Below are 25,900 nucleotides of genomic sequence, written 5' to 3' on the forward strand. Positions count from 1 at the left end.
ACAAAGACATTCAAGGATTAATACAGGACATCTGATAGAAAGCTATTACCCTCTAAAGCTATTACTTCATTTGCAAGCCTGACTAAGGAGGGAAAAAGTCTCGATTTACAGGAGGGAAAAAGCTATAAATGTGTTAAAATGTTCTAGACCTGCAGGGGGGAGGCTGGGCTGTGAAACGTGAGATCTGTGACCTTCGAGCTTTTTCCTGGGTTGATTTTTGCATCATCCCCTTTATTAAGACAAACACAACACGCTGATATCCATTAAAGCCCCTTACCCCCCAACCACTAATCCTAAGAGAAAACTTTTTGGCATTCAGACCCCGACTGCTATCGAGGCTATTAAATACTTCTGTAATCAACTTGAAGCAAATATTTTACTTGGACTCTAACGCATTTGTGAGCAGGAGGGATTAAAAAAAGAAACACGTTATCATTTTAAAAAGCTTAACAGCTGGGGTCAGGGCTGTTCTGGAGATGCTGCTGTTAGTGGTGGGGATGGCAGAAAAGGGTTACCTGTGAATCCGGACTTGCAAAGGCAGTTGAAGCCACCGGGATAGTTCTGGCAGAGCGCCCCATTCTTGCAGGGGTTGGAAAGGCACTCGTTGACATCGCGCTCACAGGCCATCCCGGTGAAGCCCTCGGGGCAGGTACAGGAGAAGCCCCCTATTAGGTTGTGGCAGGTCCCACCATTGTGGCAAGGGGCTGGCAGGCACTCATCGATGTCGGTCTCGCACAGCCCACCAGCATAACCTGGCATACAGCTGCAGGCGTAGGGTGGCAAGGGACGATTGGAAACCAGGATGACAGGCACACTCTCCTCTGTTTTCATCTCAGGTGCCACGCCCAAACGCCTCTTGCAGCTACCCCCATTCAGGCAGGGGTTCTGCGTGCAGGGGTCATGGTCCACAGTCTCCATCCACACCCCACTTTGCCGGTGTAGGACATCCCTGATGCTCTGGAAGAAGGTGGCAACACCGCTGGGGTTGACGTACTGTCCGTGAGGCCTCTTCACAGCAGCCATGAGAAAGGTGTAGTTTCCCAACTCAAAGGCACCATAAAGCTGCACGGCAGTGCCCAGCCCAGCCAACTGGGAGGTAGCCACACGCAGGAAGCTCAGGTAGTGGTTGGTGAGGAAGTCTGACACCCCTTGGGTGCGAAGGCGGATCAGGATGCTGTTATCAACAGTGGTGTTGGCAAAGGAAGTGAAGACAACACGTACACTGTTTTCCACTGCGCCATGGACACCATCGTTGCTGTGCGCCTTGAATTCAAAGGTGCCCTCCGCCAAACGGGGGTGGGCAGAGAGGTCACAGGTGCCGGTGGCAACACTGAACAGACTGGGCGCTGACTGGCCCAGAGAGCAGCGAAAGGCATCCTGAACATCTGGGTCACGGGGCCTGATGCTACCCAGAGACCCACCAGGAAACAGGTTGCCAAAGTAGTGAACAAAGATTTCTACTGCACGTGGCTCAGATGGGTTATCGTTTTGGTCATTAACTCTGACATGAACGGTCCCCGTGGAGGACATCTGGGGGACACCTGAGTCCCGTATCACTACAGGAAGAAAGAAATCGGCAATCTGCTCCCGGTCAATCTCCCGGCTGGTGGTCAGCTGTCCTGCTGGAGAGAGGCTGAAGTAGCTGGAGGCAGGACCTGATGCAGAGCCAAGGAGGCTGTAGGTAAATGGACCCTGGTTGGGCGGCAGGTCTGGGTCAGTGGAGTAGAGGGTGGCGACAGCAGTCCCTGCCCGCTGGTTCTCCATCACCTCCCCACTGGTGGTCACCAGGGTAGGGCCATTGTCATTGATGTCCTCTAAGGTCACGATCAGGATGGCACTCCCAGTAGCTGGAGGGGAGCCAGAGTCTACTGCCAGCAGGGTCAAGTTATATAAGGGTGTGGACTCTCTGTCTAGCTCAGCTGCCACAGAAACTTGTCCTGTCTGGGGGTTAACAGTGAAGACATTCCTCTCATTGTCTGCGGCAACAGAGTAGGAAAAGCGGCTCCAGCTGGGAACAGAATCTGAGTCCTGGGCACTGATGAAGGTCACCAAGCTGCCAGGGGCTAGCCCCTCACTGATTTGCACATTATAGAGGTTGGAACTGAAGACAGGCGGGTCGTTGGCGTCCAGTACGGTGATGTTGACAAACACTTCATCAATGTCCCCACCCCGTATGCTCCCAGCATTTTTAGCCAGGACCTTCAGGGAGATCTTCTCTTCTTTTTCACGGTCAAGGGGTCCTGCCACATATATCTGCCCCGTCTTCTTGTAGATGCCAAAGCCCTTCTTTCTGCTCTGCCCAAAAATGAGGTAGTGGACCTCGCCATCTATACCCAGGTCCCGGTCACTGGCAAACACTTCCCCCACTACTGTTCCTCTTGATGCAGCCTCAGAAACCTCAAAGTAGTACTGCTTGGAGACAAATCGGGGCACATATTCATTAGCACCCTTCAGTTGGATGTTCACATTGGCAAAGCTGCACCTTTCCTCATCAGGGATATTGAAGGCTTTGACTGTCAGATGGTAGGCCTGCTTGGCCTCATAATCTAAGAAGCCCTGGGTGGTGATGATGCCCGTGTTGGGGTCAATGACAAAAAGATCACTGTCAGAGGATTGGATTACATAGGCTGTGGCAGCATTGGTACCAGAGTCCCGGTCGGTGGCGTTCATCTTTACCACATTAGTGCCGCTGGGCACGTTCTCCTGCACGGTCGGGAAGTATTCTTCAGGGTCAAACATGGGCGGGTTGTCGTTGACGTCTGTCACATGAATGGTTACCGTGGCGTAGCCTGTCTTAGCGATCCAGCCACCGTCAGTGGCTATCACTTTCAGCTCATGGGTCTGCTTCTCTTCGTAATCTAACGGCTGTGCCAGGGTCAGTGCCCCCGTCCTCTGGTTCACAGAAAAGGTCCCAGCCTCATTGCCTGTGGCAATTTTGTAGGTAATTAGCCCATTAGTCTCCTTGTCTTTGTCCCTCGCTGACAGTGTCCTAATTGTGGCACCAACGCTGAGGCTCTCAGGCACAGTGGCGGTGACATGGGCCTGGGAGAACTCTGGTGTGTGGTGGTTCTCCTCAGTAACGGTAACTCGTACCACTGCTTTAGTAGAAAGAGGTGGGTTTCCTCTGTCCTTTGCTGTCACTTCAATGAGGAACAGTTTGTTCACGTCCGAGGTCAGGGATGAGGCTACGCTGAGCCAGCCATTCTGCTTGTCTAGCCGGAACTTTCCAGAGCTGTTGCCTCCAGAGACAAAGTACTCAACCTCTGAGTTCGGGCCAAAGTCCTTCTTGTCACTAGCCACCACCTTAATGAGCTTGGTGCCCACTTTGACACTCTTGGTGACGGGCGTGAAGTAGGAAGAGGACTCAAAGCTTGGAGGGTTGTCATTGCTGTCCACCACATTGATGATAACAGTGGTCTCACTCACCAAGGGCTTAGTGCCCCTGTCTGAGGCTGTGACAATGAAGCTGTGGCGATTGATGTTGATATTCCCTGTCCCGGAGGAGTTCTGATACCTCAGCTGCTGCTTGACCAGGATCTCGCCGGAGCTGGAGTTGATCCGGAAGAATTCAGACTGGGACTTTATAAAGTAGAACACCTGCCCATTGGGTCCCTCATCAGGATCAGAGGCTGAGACACGTGTGACTACCGATCCCACCTCAGTGAGCTCAGGATAGTCAAGATAATAGGACGGGCGGCTAAAGCGGGGGGCGTTATCATTGATGTCTGTCACAAAAACTGTCACGTCAGTGCTGACAGTCCAGCCTGAGTCACGGGCAGAGACTCTCACAATGTAGCGGTCAGAGTCTTCCCGATTGAGGGGTCTGCTGATGGTAATGTCACCAGTGTTGGGGTTGATGGTAAAGGGGAGGCTGGTGTCTGCAACGGAGTAGCGGCTGATTGCATTGGCACCGGCGTCCTCATCTGAGGTGGTGACCCGTGTGACTGTGTAGCCCACTGGGGCATTCTCGGGCACCGTGGCACTGAAGATCTTTGAGAATCTGGGTGCGTTGTCATTGACGTCCAGCACACTGATGATGACTCTGACCACTGTGCTCTTGGGAGACGAGCCTCGGTCTGTGGCCTTGACCTTGAGTACATACTGAGCCACCTTCTCTCTGTCCAGGGGTCGGGTGGTGCGTATCTCGCCAGTGGCGCGATTGATGCTGAAGCTGTTCTCCTTGTTGCCATCAACAATGGTGTACTCCAGCTGCCCGTTGGGGCCACTGTCTCGATCCACAGCTGACACCACCAACACCCGCTGTGGGGACAGGTTCTCCAAGATTTCTGCCCGAAACGGCTCCTGCTCAAAGACGGGGAAGTTGTCATTGACGTCCAGCACTGTGATCTCTACCCTCTCGTAGGATGAGTACGGCGGAAACCCCTGGTCCCGGGCCTCAATCCACAGCACATACTTTTGTATGTTTTCGAAATCCAGGGCCTTCTTTATGGACAAATCCCCTGTCTGCTGGTCCACATGGAAGGCGCCATCCAGGTTGCCGCTGGCCACGTAGTAGGACAAGGACCCGCCCCTGGTGGAGGAGCCAGCAACTGTAGCGACCAGCGTGTTAGTGGCCTGGCTCTCTGGGAAGGTGAAGCTGGTCTGCCCCATCTTGATGACAGGGAAGTCCCCACCCGTCACAAATCTCACAGTGACGGTTGTGGCATCTGTCTTGGGGCTGGTGCCGCCGTCCCTGACCCGGACGCTGAAAGTTAGCTCCGAGCTTCCCGCCAGCTTCTCGCTGGCCGTGATGCAGCCTCGCACCGGGTCGATCTTGAACTTCTCAGAGTTACGGCCCGTCAGGGAGTAGTGAAGCTGCGCGTTGGGACCTGCATCCTCATCCGTCACAGTAACTGCAAACACCAGGGAACCTGGACAACACGGATACAGAAAGACAGCCTAATTAGAGAAACATCAATAAAAAATGTGGCTTTTCAATGTACATTATTATTATTATTATTATTATTATTATTATCATTATTATTATTATTATTACTACAGTTTAAAGTTGCTAACAAATTATTTAAATTATAGCAAGTAGCTATAGTTTAATAGGTGTTTTTGTTGCTATTTGCAACTGAGGTTATGGTTTGATATCACTGTCAGTGTTGGTGAAAATCCCTTTTACCCCATCTACTTTATTAAATCAATTACTGAAAACAAAAATATATTTTTTCCTTCTTTCTTCAAAGTCTTTTCTGTATCTCCAAGCCTCCTAGTTCCCTTTCAAACCATAAAGTGTCAGCTCAAAATTAATCTCTTCATGATATCTTTCAAATACAATTTCTACCATGATATTTCAACACCTGTACAATGCATTCTCTGTCACTTCCTGTCACCAGTTGTATTTGTATGTCCATGCCTTAATTTTCTTGGTTACTCCGCACAGCATCTTTGGGTTCATGACAAGTGCTTTATAATTATAACACATTAGTATTAATAACGTTTACAAAAGGGGCTCTGTATGAAAATATAAAGGGCAAAAGGTATTAGTTAGGCTTAAACTTTATTATTGAAATAATTTGAATTATCCTTTAATACTACTTTGCCAGTTCGCTCGAGATAATCATATTAATTTGTGTACAAAATTTATTGGATCTTATTCCAAAGAACCTTTACAATTTCTTCTGTGTTTCAAATAGCAAATCAATTTGTGGTATAGATAAAGTCAACTTTCAACTTTGAACGAACAGAATGAAACACATTCTAGGCCAATTTTTCTCCTCGTGTATACATTTCGAGGTACTCTTAGCCAATTTTCATCAACTTAGACTAATGTTTGGATGGAGCTCAGTTTAATCCCATCAATTCCAAGTCCTGGGTTTTTATTTTTTAAAGTTGTCTGAACAGAATGGCTTCAATGTAAGTTTAGCTCCAGGAATCTGCAGGCATTACATGCTAACCATTATGGAAAGGAACTGTAAAGGGGCTGCCATACAACACCCTGCTGTTAGAACTGTACATTAGCAATGGAAATATCACATGTATTCCAATAAGGCTTTTGTTGGAGCTCTAACCACTGCAGGTCACTTATACTCCGTCCCTCGCGGCCCTGTCCACACAGAGCTGCAGAATCACAGTGACGGCTGAGGGGAATGCTCAGACCTTGTTTCCCAGCAAAGCTCTTTCGGCACATGTCATTAGCAGAGGTTATACTGTAGCTGCTGTCAGAATTCACATTTTGGCACCGCGCACTGTAATTGTGCCTTTGTGAATCATTACTGAGCTCTGTGTATATTTCAGCATAACTCGTATTTACCTAATCAAGTCCTTTTGTCATTGTTATTGCATTGATATAGTTATAATTACATGTGTTTTTTAGCAGGCAGTAATAGCCTTGCAAAGACCTGTTTCTACTGGAAATGGCAACTAAAAGAGTGAACTAACTCATTCACTAGCAGCCACACCGTGCTATCTTTGCAGCTTTTCACACTGTTTAATGCTGTTCATACTGTTTTTTCACACATAATTTTACTGCTATCGTTAGCCTATACTCTATAGTTTCTGTAGAAAACAGGCCTTTTGTCCCTGTTGATAAATGATAAAGCAGAGGAGGGGTGTTTCTGTATTTCTGTTCTTGTGTGTGTTAACTGTAAGTCACTGCACTATGAGGAAGAGGATGAGGAGGAACAGGAATATATGGGAGGCCATATAATCCTGTTGCATGAGAAAGTAATCAACAAGATTATATGGCCCCCCAGACTCACCGGCGGAGGTGGAGGCAGGGACGTGGGTGACGTAGGGGTGATGGTGGAAGCGAGGCGGGTTGTCGTTGATGTCGGCCACCGTCACCTCCACCGTGGCCGAGCTGGACATGCCCTGGGGCTGGCCGCCGTCCGACGCCACCACCAGCAGCTGGTAGGCACCGCGGGTCTCCCGGTCCAGCAGGGCGCTGGTGATGATCTGACCTGTTGCTGGGTTTATGGAGAACTTTCCATCCCCTCCTGACAGGCTGTAACTGTGGACATTAGGGTTGCCAGATTTAGAATTTGTCAAACCTGGACACCATGCACACACACGCACACATAGATGACGTTTGGTCAGATAAGATAGTGTATAGGTGGGTGGGTGGAATTTTGGGGGGTTGTCAGAACTGATTGCAGACCGGGGATGGTTAAAAACCAGACATTCCAGATACCGAGCATCTGACAATCCTAACAAACAAGCGCAACAACAGCAGGGTTACGTCAAAAAGCACACGGTGCAGAGAGCATGTTTTACGCAGCTATCAATGCGTGGACTCGCTCCTCAGCCCACATAGGCGGGCCGAAATCCGCTTCTTTAAGTTCAAGCTTGATGTAGCGCAGTGTACTCTCTAGAACAGAGATCTCAAGTCCTGGAGGGCTACCATGTCAGCTATCTTTTCATGCGTTTCAGGTCTTAAACACCACTTGATTTAGGCATTTAATTGATGTTTCTGATTGGCTAAAGAGTCCACACTGTTTCCAAGGCTCAAACTGGCTGCAGATTGAAAGGAATTAAAAAAAATCTGCAAACACAGCAGTCTTCCTGTACCGGGTGAAGTTACTGTCTTCATTATGCATTATTATGTTCTAATTCAAACTGAACAGAAGGCAAATAATAACAAGACTCCAAAAACCTTTTTTTCCTAAATATCTGAGTCTCTGGCTCTTACTGGCCGGGCAGTGCCAGGAAAGTCCTGTAGAGGGCACTGTTGCAAGTTTATTCTGGATGTGGCGGCTTCACTTGCAGCAGAATAAAACAACAGGAGCCTCTTTCTTTCCCTCTTTCAGATGCCCAAAATAAAGACATCCATCAGATTTCTGGAGAAAGATGTACAAACAACTGAAAAAGAAGGGCAGCCTTAACGAATCTTAAGTTTATTTATGTACTGTACATAAATCAGTTTCCACCCCTTTTTTTCTTTGCAGTAAGCAGAGGCCATCGGATTTAAACGGTCGTCCGCTGTAGTTATGCATTGGACGTATCCCAGAATTCTTTATGACCAGAAAGCTATACTTTTTGGTTTCCAAACAGTATCGCGTTTCATTCCCTTCTCCAGAACTTCCCTGTAGAACCCAGAAATAAACCCTGTGTGACATACACAGATAGGCACACGCCCATATCATACATGCTCTCAGACTGAAGGTGTTCTCTTGGAAACTGAGGCACAGCCCTATGAAGAAAGTCATTAAGTTACAGCAGGTTCAGGCGCAAAAAGAGACCGCCCATTTTCAAAAAGCTTGGGGAGAAACTTTTTCAGCGTGAACGAATGATCAGTGTGAGTTTTTTAAAATGTCTGACATTCAGCACGTACAATGTTCTTGTCCAGAGACTAAAGACAAGCTGGATCTGCTTAACTGACTCATAGCTTGTTATGGAAAGTTATTTTGTCTGTTTGCCTTTGTATTGTGAACTATTTACTCAGTAACATTCAGAAGAGTCCATTATTTACATTTTAAAACATCCTTCATGCCTACTTTTGCAGTTTTCATCGGAGCTGTGCATAAAGTTCCGGTGTTACCACAGTGTTACTTGCCGTGGGATAGTCGTGAGACACCATAATGGGGCGCAGAGAGAGAAGGGGGGGGGGGGGGGGGGGGGGGAGAGGCGGACCGGCTGAACCTAACGAGTGACCGTGAAACAGTTCTGTCTCCTGTGCAGTCCCAGGGGACCCCCGACAGGTACTGCAGCTCCCCCTCTGTCAGAGCTCGTTAGCATCCTCATTACCGCCATTGCTGCTCTCGCCCCTATCCACAGGAGGTCCCATCTGGGGAGACCAGAGCCAAAGCCGAAAGTGGGGTAGGGCACTGTGGGTCTGGCGCAGGCTTTCCGGTGAACACCCACTGCCCCCACCAGCCGAGTATCATCTGCACCTCTTTCAACCTCGCCCCCCATCCAACCTACACCCCCCCATTACCTCGAAGTACACGACCGATCACACCCATCGCCTTCCCATCCCCACAACATGTCCCCACTGCACCGCCCCCAACACTTTATGAACTCCACCAGCACCTGTTCCACCCCTGTTAACTCAAACCACACACCACTCTGAGGGGTGAGGTGCAGGAGTGTTTTGCACAGGACACTTTGCAGTTTTGCCCTCTTTTCATCCCTTTATCCACTTTCCCCCTACTCCACTCTGCCCCACCCACCAGTTGCCCTGCCCGCTCCCCTGTAGGGTACCTGATCATGCCGTTGGGTCCAGCGTCAGCATCAGAGGTGTTGACCAGTAGCACGTCGGTGCCCGTGGGTGCGTCTTCGGGGATCGTGGCGTGGAATGTTCCGGAAGCAAAGAGCGGGATGTTGTCATTGACATCATCAACCTGGACAGTGACTGTCCCCGTGCCACTCAAGGATGGAGAGCCTTCAGGAGGGAGGGGGGGAAGGGGAAGAGCAAATTATTATTACAAATTGTTATTATTTTTGCTGTTTTCATTGCTGCCGTTGTTACTGTTGACACTTATTTTGATAAATTTCTTGACATTGGATGGAAGGATGGATGGATGGATAGATAGATAGATAGACAGACAGACAGATGACTTCATTGATCCCATAAGGAAATTTCAGTATTTCTTTATGCTTTGGCAATATTTACAAATGTTTTTCATTCCAATGTAGCTTTCTGAATTCTGAATGAAGTTGAGAGAGAAAGAGACAGGCTGGCAGGGGGAAGTGTGATGGAGAGAGAGAGAGAGAGAGAGAGAGAGAGAGAGAGAGAGAGAATCATACTACCAGCTTTCTTTCAGTGAGAAAATAACACCTTATTAATATTTGACTGTGATATTCAGACGTAGTAACATAGCCAGTCGTGCGATTCTTAAAGAGCTTTGTAATCCTCAATATTGCTAAGAGTTATGCGCTGCTGAAACGCAGCTCACATATCAAATCCTTGAGGGGGTGTTTCCGAGCGCGCACTGTGTATTTAATCTTGTTGCGTGGGTATCTCTATAAAGGGAAACAGCACTCTTCAAGTTACCCTCCGGAATTCGAGAGCACAGAAAAGCCATTCTGAGTGAAAATCAAACCATTTTTCCACCTCCAGTGACATGAGGGGGGAAAGGGGTTTTGCAGAGGGATAGCTTTAAATCAATAACAGATGAAAAATAATGGCTATGTATTATACCGAAAAATCTAAACATCTGCTCTGTTACGTTACCCCAGAACGTGATTAAAACGAATTTGCTGCTCACATTAGATTATACTATGATAGCAAAATTTCATAAAGCTGTGTGCTGTGTTGCACTAACTTTTAAAAAAGTATAAAAAACAAAAAATATTGCATGAGAGATTTTGCAGCCCCTTCACAACTGGAAACGTCCTTGCATAAAGAAATGCAAGATTCGCTGGGGGGACACATTTGTTGTTTAGCTCATAGCAGAGAGTAATCAATGGCAGGTGCCTTTTCACTCTGCATGTACCTAGGCCTACTCTCTTGTTTATTTGTGTATTTGGGTTAGAGAAGGATTAACATTTTGGGAAGGAATTCACATACAGCAAATGAGACATGGAGATTTTGTTCGTTTAAGACTGTGATCTAAAAAAAACGTGGAAGGAACTCCAAACCGAAGAACGAAGGGTATAAATCTTTGGCCCCTGTCAGAGACACTTGCGGTACAAGCTGGGTGAATTGAGAACAGTCGCACAAACATTTATAACACTGATTTACCGAATATATACAAGGCCAGATCTGAAAATATGTACGGCTAACGGTGATTACAAGTCAGCGTGTAAACATACGCTTCTGAAAAAGAAAGCTCTGTGCAGACGCGCACACAACGCACAAACACAAGCGCACCAAAAAGACCTAGCCTGAAGTTCAAAACGCCGCTTCCAGAAAACCGCAAGCCTTGGAGTTTTTTCGTATGGTGAGTCGGGAGTTGAATAGTGCACGATTCAGAAAGCAGAACACTCCTGTGCTGAGCAGTTCTGCACAGTTGGTACCAAATGAAATCCTTGACCTGTACAAAGTAATGCACTGTTCTGAGCGCTAGCGTTCACCATGCTAAATACCCGACTGCCCTCCAGAGAGTCGTTCCACAGAGTGGTTTCCTTCGAGATTTATACACAATTCATGCGCTTCCATGAACAGGGTTCTCAGCAAGAGAAACTCCCATACTGTAAGTTTGAATGTATTGTGTGTGCCTTTCTCTACATAAATGCGCACACACACACACACACACACACACACACACAGGTATATGGATACAAAAGTCCTGTCCCGCAGGTAAGTATATACACATACAGTTATAATGATGGAGGTGCACTGATACAGGCATACTGTGTGTGTGTGTGTGTGTGCGTGCATATGAGCATGTGTGTGCACAGACACATAGATGTACATCAGTACATAATAGGGTTGGGGACCCCAGCAGACCCTGGGGCTCTCCAGGACTCCAGGGTTAGAGTAGCAGATCCGCTGAAACTGGCGGTCACCTTGCATTTGCCACAGAGGAGTCGGACAACGCACGGGGAGCGTGGTGTCAGAACCTCCATGTTTAGTCTCGCAGTGTCAGGTACGAGGCCAAGCACGGACGGCGTTCGTTTGATCGGCTTTCGAAAGATAGCTTCATTTGCAGAAAATATTCGTCATTGAACCAGGTAAAAAAAAAGAAAAAAAAAAAAACAGGAAGTGCGATTATAAACTGAAAGCAAACGCGCATTCCTACGCTGAAGGGCCAGGCCCTGTTATCACTGCCAGGGGGAAACGTAGTTTCCATTCCATTGTGCAGTTGGAACGGAAACCCTCTGGTTCAGGGCACGGTACTTTGACTTCGTTCCAGACATTTTGCTCTTTCTTATGAAGGCGTGTGTGTGTGTGCGTGTGTGGTGTGTTTGTGGGGGGGAGGGGGGGTTATGTGTGGAAGGGGGAGAGGGAGAAAGAGTGAGAGAGAGAGAGAGAGAGAGAGAGAGAGGGTGAGAGTCCGTGTCTGTGTGTTGTATGATTTATGTATAGAATCACAGCCCGTTTATCCGGCACACTGCACTGTGCCACACTGTTAATGCCGGGCATGATGGGGCTTAACTGACCGAGCCCCACCAGGGACTGGCTCTGTGTCAGCCCCCCTAAGCCCTCCCCCCCAACCCTAACCCAACCCTACCCCTCCCCCCCTGCCTACTACTACTACTTACTACTGCTACTGTACATCAGCCTACGGTTTGTGGAAACCCACTCTCCTTCTTCCTGGTCCCACACTGAACTGGACAACACCACCCACCCCCCCACATACATCCTCCAAGTGGGGTCTGAACTGGGGCATTTTTCACATACCTCCTGCCTCTCCGCTTCACCACTGTCCTACCACTGCGAACAGCCTCTAACCTATAGGGGTTAATTCATACCAGACAACAAGGGAGAGGAGAACAGCCATTTTTAAAATCCCGGGAGTTAGAGAAGTTTTAAACTGCTCTCAGACCCAGATCGTAGCATTCAGCAGGCCTGTCACTGGCAGATGCTTGGAACGGTTTTCTGACTTTGTTCCTTTTTTGTTATTTATTTTTTGTTGTGTATAAAAATGTAGCAGCCATGTCTGTTCTCCAGTAGGCTGGCATTATGTGAAACCCTCAGAATCAGAACTGTGAGGTGTGTAGCAGCTGGCATTCCTGGTTTTCCTGACCGAGACACAGTTACGCGCGGCAGATGTGTGGAGTTCGCCATCAGGGAGAGCTACAGCGCTTTAGCATCACTGCACTTGGGTGGAAGAGGGTTTTGTTTTTCTTGGTTTGGAGTGTATGGCAGCATGGGACCTGGGGGGTGGGGCTAGTATGGCGAGGGGCGGGGCTATACAGTTCCAGAAAGCCTGAGTGAGGAGACGAGGGGACTGGAGATACGTGCCCATGACCATAAATCATACGGGGAGAAAAGCTGCCCTCCTCCCCGCGTGACACGCTTGATATCACATTGCCGTGGAAACGCACATGGCGGAAATCCGCGCGGCCAGTTCTGCGGCCCCCGTGCGGGTGCCGTGGTGCTGCGGCGAGAAAATCTCACACCCGTCGCCAAGGACGCTTTCTCAGAATTCCGTCATTTCTGCTGAAACAGCATTTCCCCATGTGTGTGTGTGTGTGTGTTTATTTTCATGCTATTTACAAGTTAGCATGAAACCGCAAAACCCTTTTTCCAACTCTTTAGTGTTTCCCCCCTTTTTTCAACATTTGCTTCTCTCTTCCCAGTGACTTTGGGAGTCCGGGGAGCTTACAAGGGAACAGAATGGGGTGGGGTGGGGTGGGGTGGGGCGGGGCGGGACGAGGCGGGGCAGGGCGGGGCTTAGCAGCATAGGGCGGGGCGGGGCGGGGCGGGCCTGAGAGTAACACCGTCCCGCAGAGCGCCTTTCGGACAGGCTCTATTCCACATTCCATCCACATGACGAACGCGGGTGGCAGCGCACATCTGGTGCTGTGGCTTCCCTGCTATTCTGCCACCGAGTGAGTGTGTGGTGGGCGGGGCTTGCACCGCCACCGGGCCGCTCTCTGAGCACGCACAGAAAAATAACAAACCCTACCTATCATCCTACTTTTGTGTGCAAAGTGTTCAAAATGTAGGAAAAGGGATTATGCCCACTCTCCCCACCTAAGACATATGGACAGGTACACAATTATTGCCACCCTAGATACAGATAAATAAATAAAAAAAAAGGTATAGGTTGTATACACAGGCAGTGAGTAATATTCAATGCTTTCAACAGTAGCCATTTCAGTAGTTGGCATAATTCTGGTCCTGACAGTTCATTCACATATGCACACAGTACACACACATAGAACAATCACTCATGCAGTAGTACACACACAGTTTTTTTCATATACACACACATAGGACAATCACACATACAGTACAGTAGTACACACACCTGGGAAAACACAAACGCACACACAGTTTATTCACATACACACAGTACACACACACACACACAGAGCAATCACACATGCAGCACATCTACACCAGGCGGTGCAGGACCAGGGCTAATAGGATTATTAGGGACACCAACCATACTAATGACAGACTGTTTACACTACTGCGGCCAGGTAAACACTCTCACCTGACCAGTACTGAGAGGCTCAGACAGAGCTCCTGTCTCAGGCCATCAGGATCATAAAGACAGGCTTGAATTCTAATACCTATTTATTGTATTGGACTTCTGTTGCACATATATGCTTGCATATCTTTACATTTCTATTGCATATGTATTATTATTATTATTATTATTGTTATTATTATTATTATTATTATTGTTATTATTATTATTATTATTATATAATTATTATTGTTGTTGTTGTTGTTGTTGTGGTTGTTGTTATCTTTGCACATTTGTACATATGCACCTCAACATTACTTTTGGTAGATAACATTCTAGCGGTCTACTTGCACACAGGTATTTACATTGCACATGAATATAACTGACTTTTTAATTTCTTATGTGTTGTGGTACCTCCTGATTTCTTGGTGGTTGCATCTTAACCAGTTTAGTCTCTTTTCCTTCTTTCTTTCATTATGTCTTAGTCTTTGGAGTTTGCCACTAAGCATTTTACTGCACTTTTGTACTAGTATAACTATGTATGTGATCTCTGAATTGAATTTAATTGAAAAGTAGTACATGTGCACACACACCTACACATAGTTTATTCGCATACACACACAATACAGAGCAATCACACATAATGTAGTACACACAAACACACACACACAGTTTATTCACATACACACAGTACACACACATAGAGCACACATACAGAAGTGTACACACACACAGTTTATTCACATACATGTAGTACACACACATAGAGCACACATACAGTAGTGTATACACAGACACAGACACACACACACATAGAGTTTATTCCCATTCACACAGTACACACACATAGAGCACATACAGTAGTACACACACACACTTCATTCACATACACAGTACACACACATAGAGCGCAAATACAGTAGTGTACACACACAGTTTATTCACATACAAACAATACACACATAGAAAACATATACAGTAGTGTACACACACACACACACACACACACACACACACAGTTTATTCACATGCACACCGTACACACATAGAGCACATACACAGTAGTGTACACACACACACACACACACATACACACACACACAGTTTATTCACATACACACCGTACACACATAGAGCACATACACAGAAGTGTACACACACACACACACACACACACACACAGTATTAATTCACACCTGCACACACTCGGCACAATGCTGTATCCCACAATTCTTTCATCACAGTCAGTCTGGACTAATGAGGCCCACTGGTCTGGTCTGGCCCTAGCCAGTGTTTTTAGGTTAAGTGTTCTCCCAGTTTACTCGAGACGGAAATATGCAACGTAACGTAACCCTACTCCTGAAAGAGATAAACTGTATACATTCCCACAGGGCTTTTTTTCCGCCCACTTTGATTATAAACTGCATTTCCAGGAAATGTAAGCAGTCTTTAATGCACTGTGTGTACACAGTGGATACAATCAAAATTTGTCACCCGCAGTCAGCAAAAGAAATAAAAGTTAAGTCCAAGAAATGTGCTGTTCCAATAAGTGCAGAAGAAAAGGGGGAGGAGGGGAGGGGGGAAGAAGCATTTTTCATGAGACCGTATTCCTCGTCCAAGATCTGCGCTCACTACCCCCCTCCCCCAAATAAAAAAAGATAGAAACGAGCCATTTGGGCGCGGCTGCTGACACACGGCAGGCCCGGAGCCCTGTCCTGATGAGGCCGCGCAGCCTGCCAGATCCCCAGCGCAGAACGGCCGGACCGATGCCATTTGGATAAGAGTCACTGACAGCCGTGGCGGGGTCGGAGTCAACAGACACGGCTCTTCCACCGTTCCCTTCTGCGCGCTTAAAAAAAAAAACAAAAAAAAAAAAAAAAAAAAAAAAAACCCCCAGCATTTCCAGGGCCAATCAGCTTTGAGCGTCCTGTCAAAACTTGACTTAAATCAGAGTTGATGCTTTTTTTTTCTTTTTTTAAGCTAATCTGTTTCCACCTCATGTTTTTTTTTTTTTTTTCCCCCAGGTCAGGTCATCTCAGTTCAGACATCTCTCACCAAACCTTTAGCATAAAATCTTGTTTGATGACCTCACTCTCATCAATCCGCATTGGCTTATCAACCCCTTCTCGGGGTCCTACCCCTGCTGCATTGCGCCAAAACGCGCCGTCTGCATCGCGCGGTGCCGACCGCGTCCATCTGTTCCCCCGGCCTCACCTTAAACGCACGCAGACGGCTCCCTTTCTAAGCCCTCCTAAAGCCCTCGCTGCAAACCGCCGTCTCGCGTAAACAGATGGCAGAGTCTAAGCACCTTATTAGTGTACATTACTGAGGGACAGATCACATTAGCTTGGGGTAGAGTGACAGGGGCAAGCTCCTGGACCTGTGGGGGTGGAGTGGGGGGGGGGGGTGTATAATTAAAATATCGGCAGAAACAGTCCATAAACACTCAGCACTCATCGAAAAAGGTTTTGGTTTAGGATAAAGTGCTCCCGTAAGGCCTAATATCCGCGCGTGGCAAAGCACACAAACTACGTGCACATAAAAATGATTTGACTGGTGCTGGATCTAGTGAGAAATACATGGTACTATTTGTCAAGAAAAGAATTACACCCACTATTATGTTACTGTACCAGCTCCCCTGAGGAAGAAGGGATGTAAATTTCAAAGGGTCTTTTCTATGGAATAAATGGATCCATAAAATAACTTCAAAAACTCGTGTTTCTCCCTGACCCGGGGATGATTTGGTTAGCTGAAATGTTGTTCCCGCAGATGGGTTGATATTTCGCCATTCGTAAAAATAATCATTTGTAATACTGGGTTTTGGGTTTTTAGAGAACAGCATCTCTTGTGGCATTAGTAAAGAAAAAAATAAAAATGAAACCATGTCATTACTCTCCTGTCCAAAATTAGATTTTACTGACAGGTGCATTACTCCACACACCAGTCCCTGTCATGTAAAAACCAGTCTTTCCCTCCAGCGATTCCCTTATTGGTTAGGGTCAACACGTTAGCCCTGGAAGATGGATGAACATGTTCATTCATGAGACAGCCATCTGTACCCCCGAGCTTAAGGCTAAATGGTTAATTATGCTTTATAGACTCCTGGTTGACTGTGCCCCTCTGGGCCACTGTCAATAAAACCCGCCATCACTCGCTGGAGAAGAAGAAGAAGAAGAAAAAAAACAGCCCACGATTTTGCTGGAGTGAACATTTTTCTACTCCGGAGAGCCCGTTGCTTTGCAACAAAGCTTCTTTTAATGTTCTGCACTCAGACATGGCTGAATAGGCCGCGAAGCTGAGAGCCGTATGTGTGTTACCCAAGCTCTGGATTTGCCCAACGTAATGAGGTAAACAAGGTTTTTTTTCCGTCTTCTTTTTTGTTTTCTTTCTTCCTCCTTACAACAAACGAGCCGAAAGCAGCCAAAGAGGACATTTCAGACCCGCAGTTAAAAGTGGAGTCGTAGTTAAAGCATCCCGCTCTCTCTCTCAAGCTAAAACAAACTCTGATTCTGCATCTCATAAACCATGCTGGAAATGGTTCCCCCCACTCTTATTTATGGACCGCTCGGTCTGAATGTTTTTGCGTGTTCGTTCCACATGCTTAGAGACGCTTCTTGACAGTTATCGCCGGGGCAGATGGGTAACTCCCTTTCACTTAAATAAAACGTGGGATGATGTCCTCTTTTTTCACTGTTTTGGGTTGTGCACAAGCTCACGCTGACATTTTATTGAGCGATTCAGCTTTCTATTATAAATTTTATTTGACTGCTCGATAGCTTTAATGCACGGGGCTTTGGACATATATAAAACTACTTTTTCCATTGTGTCATTTAAAATCACATAAATGAGCCGTGCTTACAGTAAGCCAATTCCATAAGGTTCCATTCCAAAGTTATCTGGCCCTATCCTTGCCCAAATAGCACAATTCTCATGATTTACATGTCTGTTTTCTCCAGAAACCAGAGAAAGGGAGGCAATGCATACAGTTTTGGTAGCACTCAACTCTTTCTAGCTGATGGTCTTGGTGAATGTTACCAGGTGGGAAAAAACGAGTCTGGAGCCATGCTCAGAGCAAGTGACCGGCCAGACATTTAAGTCTCCAGGCAACACTAATCATCATGCCACACTGCCTCTTAATAACCTTACTAGATGAAAACTATGTATACTAATATTGTTTTCAAGCAATGGTTAAACTTAAAGAAAAACAGGGGAAAACTCTGAAATAAATAAGGAAGAAGAAGAAAAAACAAGAGCACAATGCAACCGTGCGAATTCTAGATGTTTATATATAATTTTACAGGTCTATTAAAGTTCATTTGAGAAACCTGATATTTTATTTGGCCAGATTTTTGTTGTTGCTAGACCAAACTGGCCGAGAAGTACACAAAACAACGCTATTAGGGAGTTTATTCTGGCAAATTTGAAGGGCGATTTGGCAAGTCTTCACCATAGTATTTTTACCACTATTTATCAAAATTCCATCAGCCTGCCTTAACAATGAAATGATTTCAAGGTGTTAAACGGTATTATGCGCCAGCAAAAGGAGTTCAGAAAGGTGAGAAACAATCAATCCCCACACATTTTTCCAACTCTAATGTATTCGTGTTAAATATTTAAAGATCCTCTTGCGAGCATCAGAAGTAAGAACGACCAAACTGGAAGCGTTTAAGAAATCTGAAGGTTTACTGGCCTTGATTCATGAGCGTCATTGTGCCGCACAAAGGATCCAGACTTTAAATGGGGCGGTCATTAAAATTCTTTATCTGCTAAGCAGTCATTTAGCTCTGAAAAGTAGAAGTACAAACATTGTGGCCCACACAAAGACGTGAAAGAATGTTTTTTTTCCCCTCTTCTTTAGGACACAAAACTACCACTATAGGCTGCGGAGAGAGGATTTTCCTCCTCTCCTTTCATAAGGATGACCAAACATGGTGTCCCTGAAGTCTTCCACTGGTTTTCTCACAAGACCAACACAGGGATTTACTTTGGTAGCCTCCTGCTCTTTCCTTGCATTGCTGAGGAACCTCACTGCAAATGAAAAGCAACACCATTTGAGCACAGAGAAATTCTCCGAGCTGTGTGTAATTGAAGTTTTAACATAGCAAAAAAAACCTCCAAGCATTAAACAGTACAAAATAATAAATGCATGTTCACATTTGGACAAACAGCTATATTAAACTTCTTAACCAAAGGACTTGTGCTGACCCAACAAAAGCCAATTACCAATTATTGTATCCGTAATGGAATACAGAAATGTAGACCTTTGCCTCTGCACAGATTTAGTGTCATGACTTTAATTGCCCCACAGGCAGCCGCATCCAGATTAATCAAATCCCAGTCAAAATTCAGGAGTCATCATGATTCATTCATAACATTTTCCATTGCCCTGTTCACAGAGGAGGACAGACGGGGCAACATTCCATCACAATGTTACATTGCTGAAGAATTCTGAAAGCACGTGAAACAGTTGCATTGTTTCCTTGAGACAGCGAGCCACATCTGTGGCTTTATGGCAAGCTTGAGTGCATTATTTCAGCTTCACATCATCAAAGACTACATCACAAAAGGCGAAGAACAGGTTGAAAAGAGAATGGACCAGCCCTCCACTGTAAAAACACACACACACACACACGCACACACATGCACACACACACACACACACACACACACACACACACACACACTCACACACACACACACACGCATAAAGACAAATGACCTGCAGATGTTGCGCGTAGCTGAAAATGCAATCAGTCGAAATGAAAGGGGAAAAAAACGCAGATGATGGCTTAGACAACAGCCAACTGGAGATTCTCTGTGATTGTGACATCGGCGATAAATAGAGATGTGAGCTGCGTGGTTACTTCATTTAGGGGATCCCCCCCAACACACACGCACAAACAGGACGGAGCCAGGCGGTAGGACCGGCGGTGCATTTCACCGAGGTCATTTCGGCCACGTTTAGCCACGTATGCCATGCCATCTGCATGGGGGACCAGGAGGAACATTCGCCTTTGGAAAGAGGACAACCGAAACGTTGTGTAACTTCCTTTCCCCCGCCCCTCGCAGGTGTTTTGAGAGCACACCAGGTCAATAACCGACAGCGAGACGTCGGCAGAAAGGTGGATGCCTATAATTCCCAAAGTGTGCGTCCGGCCCAAACGACTGTGTGTGCTGAATTATCGTCTGCGGCCAGCTGGAACGGGATGCAAGAGTTCAGGCGGGAAGGGAGCGGGTGTCCCGCTTTCGAAATTTCAGATCGTAACACTTGGCATCTTTCAAACGGCTGGCTGTGAAACTCCTCGAGAAAAATCTCTGAACCCAATCGAAGAGTTTGTGCTTTCAGTCAGACTGTCAGTGTCAACCAATCTGCTAATGAAACATACTGCAAATTGAAAATGAGTCGTGGAAGAACCTCTGTTCCGTTTCGCTTTGGGACGACTAGAGCAGCCGGTTCTGAGCGCTCAGTGCCGCGACTGTTAGCAGCCACAGGGTACAGCTCTGTGTCCATGCAACCAACAAATAAAACACTCTTGGCCACGGGGGATAGCCAATAGTTTCTTCAGGAGCTACCCGTGAGAGGTTTTTAATAAACGATAGTATTTCTGTACTGTATAAAAATAATAAAGTGATAATGCACTCCAGCAGATGCTCAGCTAGCAGAGTGTTGCAAATGTTTAACCGTGCCAAGGGGGTACACATCGCAGCTGGGATGTAGATGCACTCAAAAGCACAAAGAATGGCAACAAGACTGGTTTCATGATGCCAAACATGATTAAGAGTCACTTCAGATGCTTAATTTGACTCTTTAACGGGATAGTTCACCTTCTAGAGTGTGTTTTCATACTGCAGTTGCAGTAGTGTATGTTTCTTATAGGCTCTTAAATGGTAAGTTAAAAGTACTTTTAAGGCTAAAGAATATTTTGTACATGTACCATTCTTGGAGTTAGAGTACATTTCCACAGTTGTTAGAATTTCTGCTCACTCAAATGAATAGTTCAATTTGTTGGGTTATTCCATATTTCCATATTATTTATGCTGGCCTTACAATGGCAGTTACTGAAGCATTCAGCAGTTTGTGATCTAAAGCAAGAAAATACACCTCAATGAACTGAGAAGCTCAGAGTGCACTACACTACTACTGTACTGTGAGTGTATGTGTATGTGTACAGTATGTGCATGTGTGAATGTGTGTGTGTGTGTGTGTGTGCGAATATGTGTGTGGATATGTATGTGCATTCATAGGCAAATCTGTGTGTGTGAGTGTGACTGTATAAGCATGGGTACATGTGCATGTGCATGTGTGAATGTGTGTGTGTGCACGTGTGTGTATGGGCATGTGCATATGCGTGTGTGTGCGTGCGTGTGTGTGTGTATGTGTGTGCATATGTGTGCTTACTCGCATCCCAGCCTAAATGAGCTGGCAGGTGATTCTGCTTTAGCCCCATCAGAGCACAAAGAGGCGGCTGTCCTCCTACACCCCCTTGCACTGCCCAGCATCATGTGACAGACAGTCTGATTGCGACCACAGGCTTACATTTAATGCGTCAGCAATGTGCACTCTGGACCAGACCTGGATCAGACCATTACTTTAAACACCTTAGACACCGCTAACATTCCCGCAGATTAGCTATAATTTCATACTGATTTCATAAACAAAGCCTCCATTTTCAACGATATTCAGACAAAAATTATTTTGTACAGAATGCTTCTACGGTTTGTTTTGGTAATGCGTTATATTAACATCAATAGTAACACTGAAAATTATCAAGGATTTACAGAACAGCCTGAAAGTTTTACAGACATCTAAAGTGTTTCTGTGAATGAAATGGACATTTTGGGATGTTAACTATGGTTGCCAATATAATGGCTAGCATGCAAAAGGAAGTGATGTCATCGTTTTTCTGAGAATGGTTACATCACTTCTTGGCAAATGCTATCATTAGTTAAAAACATCTAGTCTTAGAAGTTGTGTGTAATGCACTGTGAATTAAATGCTAGCACGGAGAATAATCACTGCATCCTTGGAACGTCGCAAACCGCCACGCGGGGGACATAGCATGACACACCCTCAGTTTTGCAGCAACACACTAAACTTGCCCAAAGCCGTTCCAGATGCTAACGCTAATGACGCTCGAGTCGTTGCAGTGTCGTTATCTCTCGCTACGACGCGCCTTCCCTTCAGAAACGCTGCCAACGGCTTTTCATTACCAGGGTCGCATTTAAGAAAAAAATAAACGTTCCCTCGAACGTGCCCCCTCGTAAAATACCTTTACACAAGTCGCGTTCGCGCCGCGAGCTGGTCCGGGAGACGCAGTTCTCCGAATAACGACGGGAGCGCGCCAAGTCCGGCTCCGCTCAGCCAGGAGCCTCTTACGAGAAGCAGGACCCCGAGAGCTCCTCTGTTTCCACCCATCTCACCGCAGTTTTCACTCGGCCGAGAGAGCTGGAATTCCCGCTAATAACGACTGTCTACTTCGCTCAAAGTCTGCGAGCGTTTCGAAAGCGGCGACGACCCCCGCCGTCCGCCAAACCAAGCGAATTTCATCAAAAACGACCGGCAAATTAGCGATAACGCCATGTCTGTGAGGCGCACAAGTATTGCTTTCTGCTTTGCCTGTCGCGGCATTACCGGGCATGCCAAACCGTTTTATGAAACGTTTGAGTCGAAACGCGCAGTTCCAGAACAGCGATGGAACAAGAACAAAACGTTAATGTAAGCGCATAGCCCGTGACTTTCGTGAAATGTGGGTCAAAAGCACGGTCGGTCTGTTCTTTTCGGTTCGTTTTCATCTTTTTCTGGACCGCGAGCAGACTGGTGTAGGATATCTCTGATTAAAAACTCTCACGGAAAGGGAGAGCGGGGTAGCGGCCAGTGCCTGCAGTTTACCTTGCCAGGTGCTGAATGGGATAATCATTTCCCTGCTGTCTGTAAAAAACAAATCCACCAGGAAAGAATTAGAGGGTAATTTATACTCTGTACTGATCACTGTTTTTGATATTTGTGGTATTTTTCATTTTTCAGATTTTCATAAATGCCTCTCCTCGCCGTTCTCCCTCTCTTGTTTCGTGGGAACGTTCTCTAACCCGTCTAAGGAGAACACAAGGCCTTGATTAGATTTTAAATTATTTTTTAAATAAGGACATTTCCCAGCCTGGACTGGCTGCCATGCCAGTGGAACACCTCGTTTACACGATGCAACCTGATTCTAAATGGTGACATTCAGGAAGAATCAAATTGGCATAGATTATTATCTAAACTAAAGGGTGAATGGGTATGGAGAGATATACATTTTCCCTTTTATTCTCCAGAGAAAAACGGACATGAATAAAGCGTCACAAAATGAAACAGACACCTGCCCTTTGACTAGTTCACTACAGAAAACAACGAAATAAACATACTTAACATGTCCGTGCTCCTAACAGCAAATACAGCAACGCATTTACAAACAGCTGTTTCTTGTTTTAAAACTCACTTGAAAAACAGGGTTTTGGATTTCTAAACAAAATAATATCTTGGAGTTAAAGTTTTAAACCTTAAAACCTACTCCAAGATACTGCACGCAGTGAACAAGATGCATTATCCATTGCAGCCCTGGCAAATGTATGGCCCCGCCCTCTTCTCTTTGTTACATGTGGCCAATCATTGCCAGGGCACTGTGATGTCATCACAGAACTCTTGCTGCATTGCTGGAAGTAACTTGGAGTGTTGACTGTTGGCTGTTTCAATAGACTGGAATAGCAACAGCAGCAGCAGAGAGGAATGGTATAGTAGACTACATTCTTTAACATGTCCTCCAAAATCATAATTTAGTTTTATGGACATGCATGAACTGCTCCCTCCACATACTTAACTGTGACTATGAGTAAGTGATCCTTTCCAGACACAAGCCATAATTAATGGAATTCGTTCACCAGTAAATATCTTTTAGATGTCTGACATAATTGTGAAAAGAAGTTACATGCATTCATCACGGGTGTCATGAACTTACACAAAGCCCTGAACAGCCAGCTTTTAAATGTTCTTCAGAACAGTGAAATTTCCTTTAAAATGTGTGTACAGTGTAAAGGGCTCCCGTGTTAAAAGCCGCTTGTTTTCTCACCCGAGTCGGAGGCGATGATGACCAGGGTGTAGGAGTCCTGGGCCTCGCGGTCCAGGCTCTGTGTGACGCTCAGCTGGCCGTCGGCCGACAGGCTGAACGCCCCGTCCTCGTTTCCCCCGCTCAGGACGTAGGTCAGCTGACCGTTCGAGCCCTGGTCATCGTCCCTGGCCACCACCTGCAGCACAGGTATGGGATCAGGGAGCACAGAGCACCAGCTGCAGCACAGGTACGGGATCAGAGAGCACAGAGCACCACCTGCAGCACAGGTACAGGATCAGGGAGCACAGAGCACCACCTGCAGCACAGGTATGGGATCAGAGAGCACAGAGCACCAGCTGCAGCACAGGTACAGGATCAGGGAGCACAGAGCACCAGCTGCAGCACAGGTACGGGATCAGAGAGCACAGAGCACCAGCTGCAGCACAGGTACAGGATCAGGGAGCACAGAGCACCAGCTGCAGCACAGGTACGGGATCAGGGAGCATAAAGGACCAGACAAATGAGCATCAGCCCTCAGACGCGCTACAAATGTCACCAGAACTATACATGCCCAGTAAAATTAACACACAGTGTTAAATAAACTCGCTTTCTATTGGCCTAAATTAAAATTGAGCTGAAATAACATTGACTAATTTTCTCTGTGCGTGAGTGTGTGTGTGTGTGCACGCGCGTGCGCACATGTGTGCATATGTGTGCGTGCATGTGTGTGTGCGTGCATGTAAGTGCATGTACGTGTGTGTGTGTATGTGTGTGTGTCTGTGTGTGCATGTATGTGTGTGCATGTGTGTCTGCGTGTGAGTGCGCATGTGCGTGTGTGTACGTGTGTGCGTGCATGTGCGTGTGCACGCGTGAGAGGGATGCTGTGTCAGGGTGCAGCACTCCCTGGACCATTTCCAACACCAGCAGCTGATGCCTATTTTCATTATGAATGGACTGAGGAAGGTTCATTTGTTTTGCCATTTGTCACAGCTTTAAAAATTTTAACTTCATAAGTCACTCTGCATAAGTCTGGAATATTAATTTTCAGTAGCTTTCTTTCTAAAAAATGTCCTTTTATCTTTTTATGTCACTGGGTAGTCTTATTTATGTCTTATTTAAAGCCCCCCAAAAAAAATAAAAATAATAAAATTAATTCAGTGAAAAATGACATTTCAGCACCAGTGGGACATTCATTAATCTGAACACTGAAGCCAAAGTTTTTTCTTTTGTTTTGTTTTAACACTTTTTTCTCTCTATACCACACCCTGTATTTGAGTTGTTGCTGTTGCCTCCCTCTCCTTCAGTCTTGCAAATAAAAATGTCACCTTTATTGAGTCCTTGTTTGGTACTGTTGGAATAACAGAGGTCACATTTGAAGCCATTATGGAGTCATGTGTGCTGTTGAAAAGTTCTGTTTGAGTGTATCTCTGCTCTGAGGCTGAGTTTTGCTTAGTGTGCCAGTCACTTCTCTGCTGGGGGGGGGGGGGGGGGGGGGGGGGGGCTGTGAGAAGGGTGGAGCAAGACCGCCTGAGTTAACTGTAAATTCTGTAGGCACTTATCCTGAACGTCATAATATGGATGAACAGAATGAAGAACGTGATTTCCCCAAACCAAACTGACACCACTAAAGCATCGCATTAGAATGGCAAGGCAAGGCAGCATGCTGTCTTCCTGCATACATCAATACTTCCACTTACAGTCTGGTCTTAAAAATATTAATATTACCATTAATTTTTTTTTTTTTTAATGTCTGTGCAACAAACAAATCAGCATTGATTTTCCTGAGAAACAACATTCATTCTCTCTCAAAGTGAAGACCAGAATGATAAATGATTATCTTTTTCC

At 46.1% G+C, this 25,900-nt stretch overlaps 1 protein-coding gene across 1 annotated transcript in view; it reads right to left on the reverse strand.

Moving 5' to 3' along the window:
* LOC118231953 (protocadherin Fat 4) overlaps positions 1 to 25,900 on the reverse strand; it is a 109,898-nt gene that overhangs the window by 14,234 nt on the left and 69,764 nt on the right. Inside the window, exons 7-10 of the mRNA XM_035426376.1 lie at positions 24,077 to 24,251; positions 9,148 to 9,328; positions 6,708 to 6,958; positions 516 to 4,871 (exon numbers count right to left, since the gene is read on the reverse strand). Coding sequence (XP_035282267.1) covers positions 516 to 4,871; positions 6,708 to 6,958; positions 9,148 to 9,328; positions 24,077 to 24,251 — 4,963 coding nt within the window. The remainder of the gene's footprint in view (positions 1 to 515; positions 4,872 to 6,707; positions 6,959 to 9,147; positions 9,329 to 24,076; positions 24,252 to 25,900) is intronic.

Source organism: Anguilla anguilla, chromosome 7 (genome assembly GCF_013347855.1).
Source record: "Anguilla anguilla isolate fAngAng1 chromosome 7, fAngAng1.pri, whole genome shotgun sequence".
Taxonomy (NCBI): Eukaryota; Metazoa; Chordata; class Actinopteri; order Anguilliformes; family Anguillidae; genus Anguilla; species Anguilla anguilla.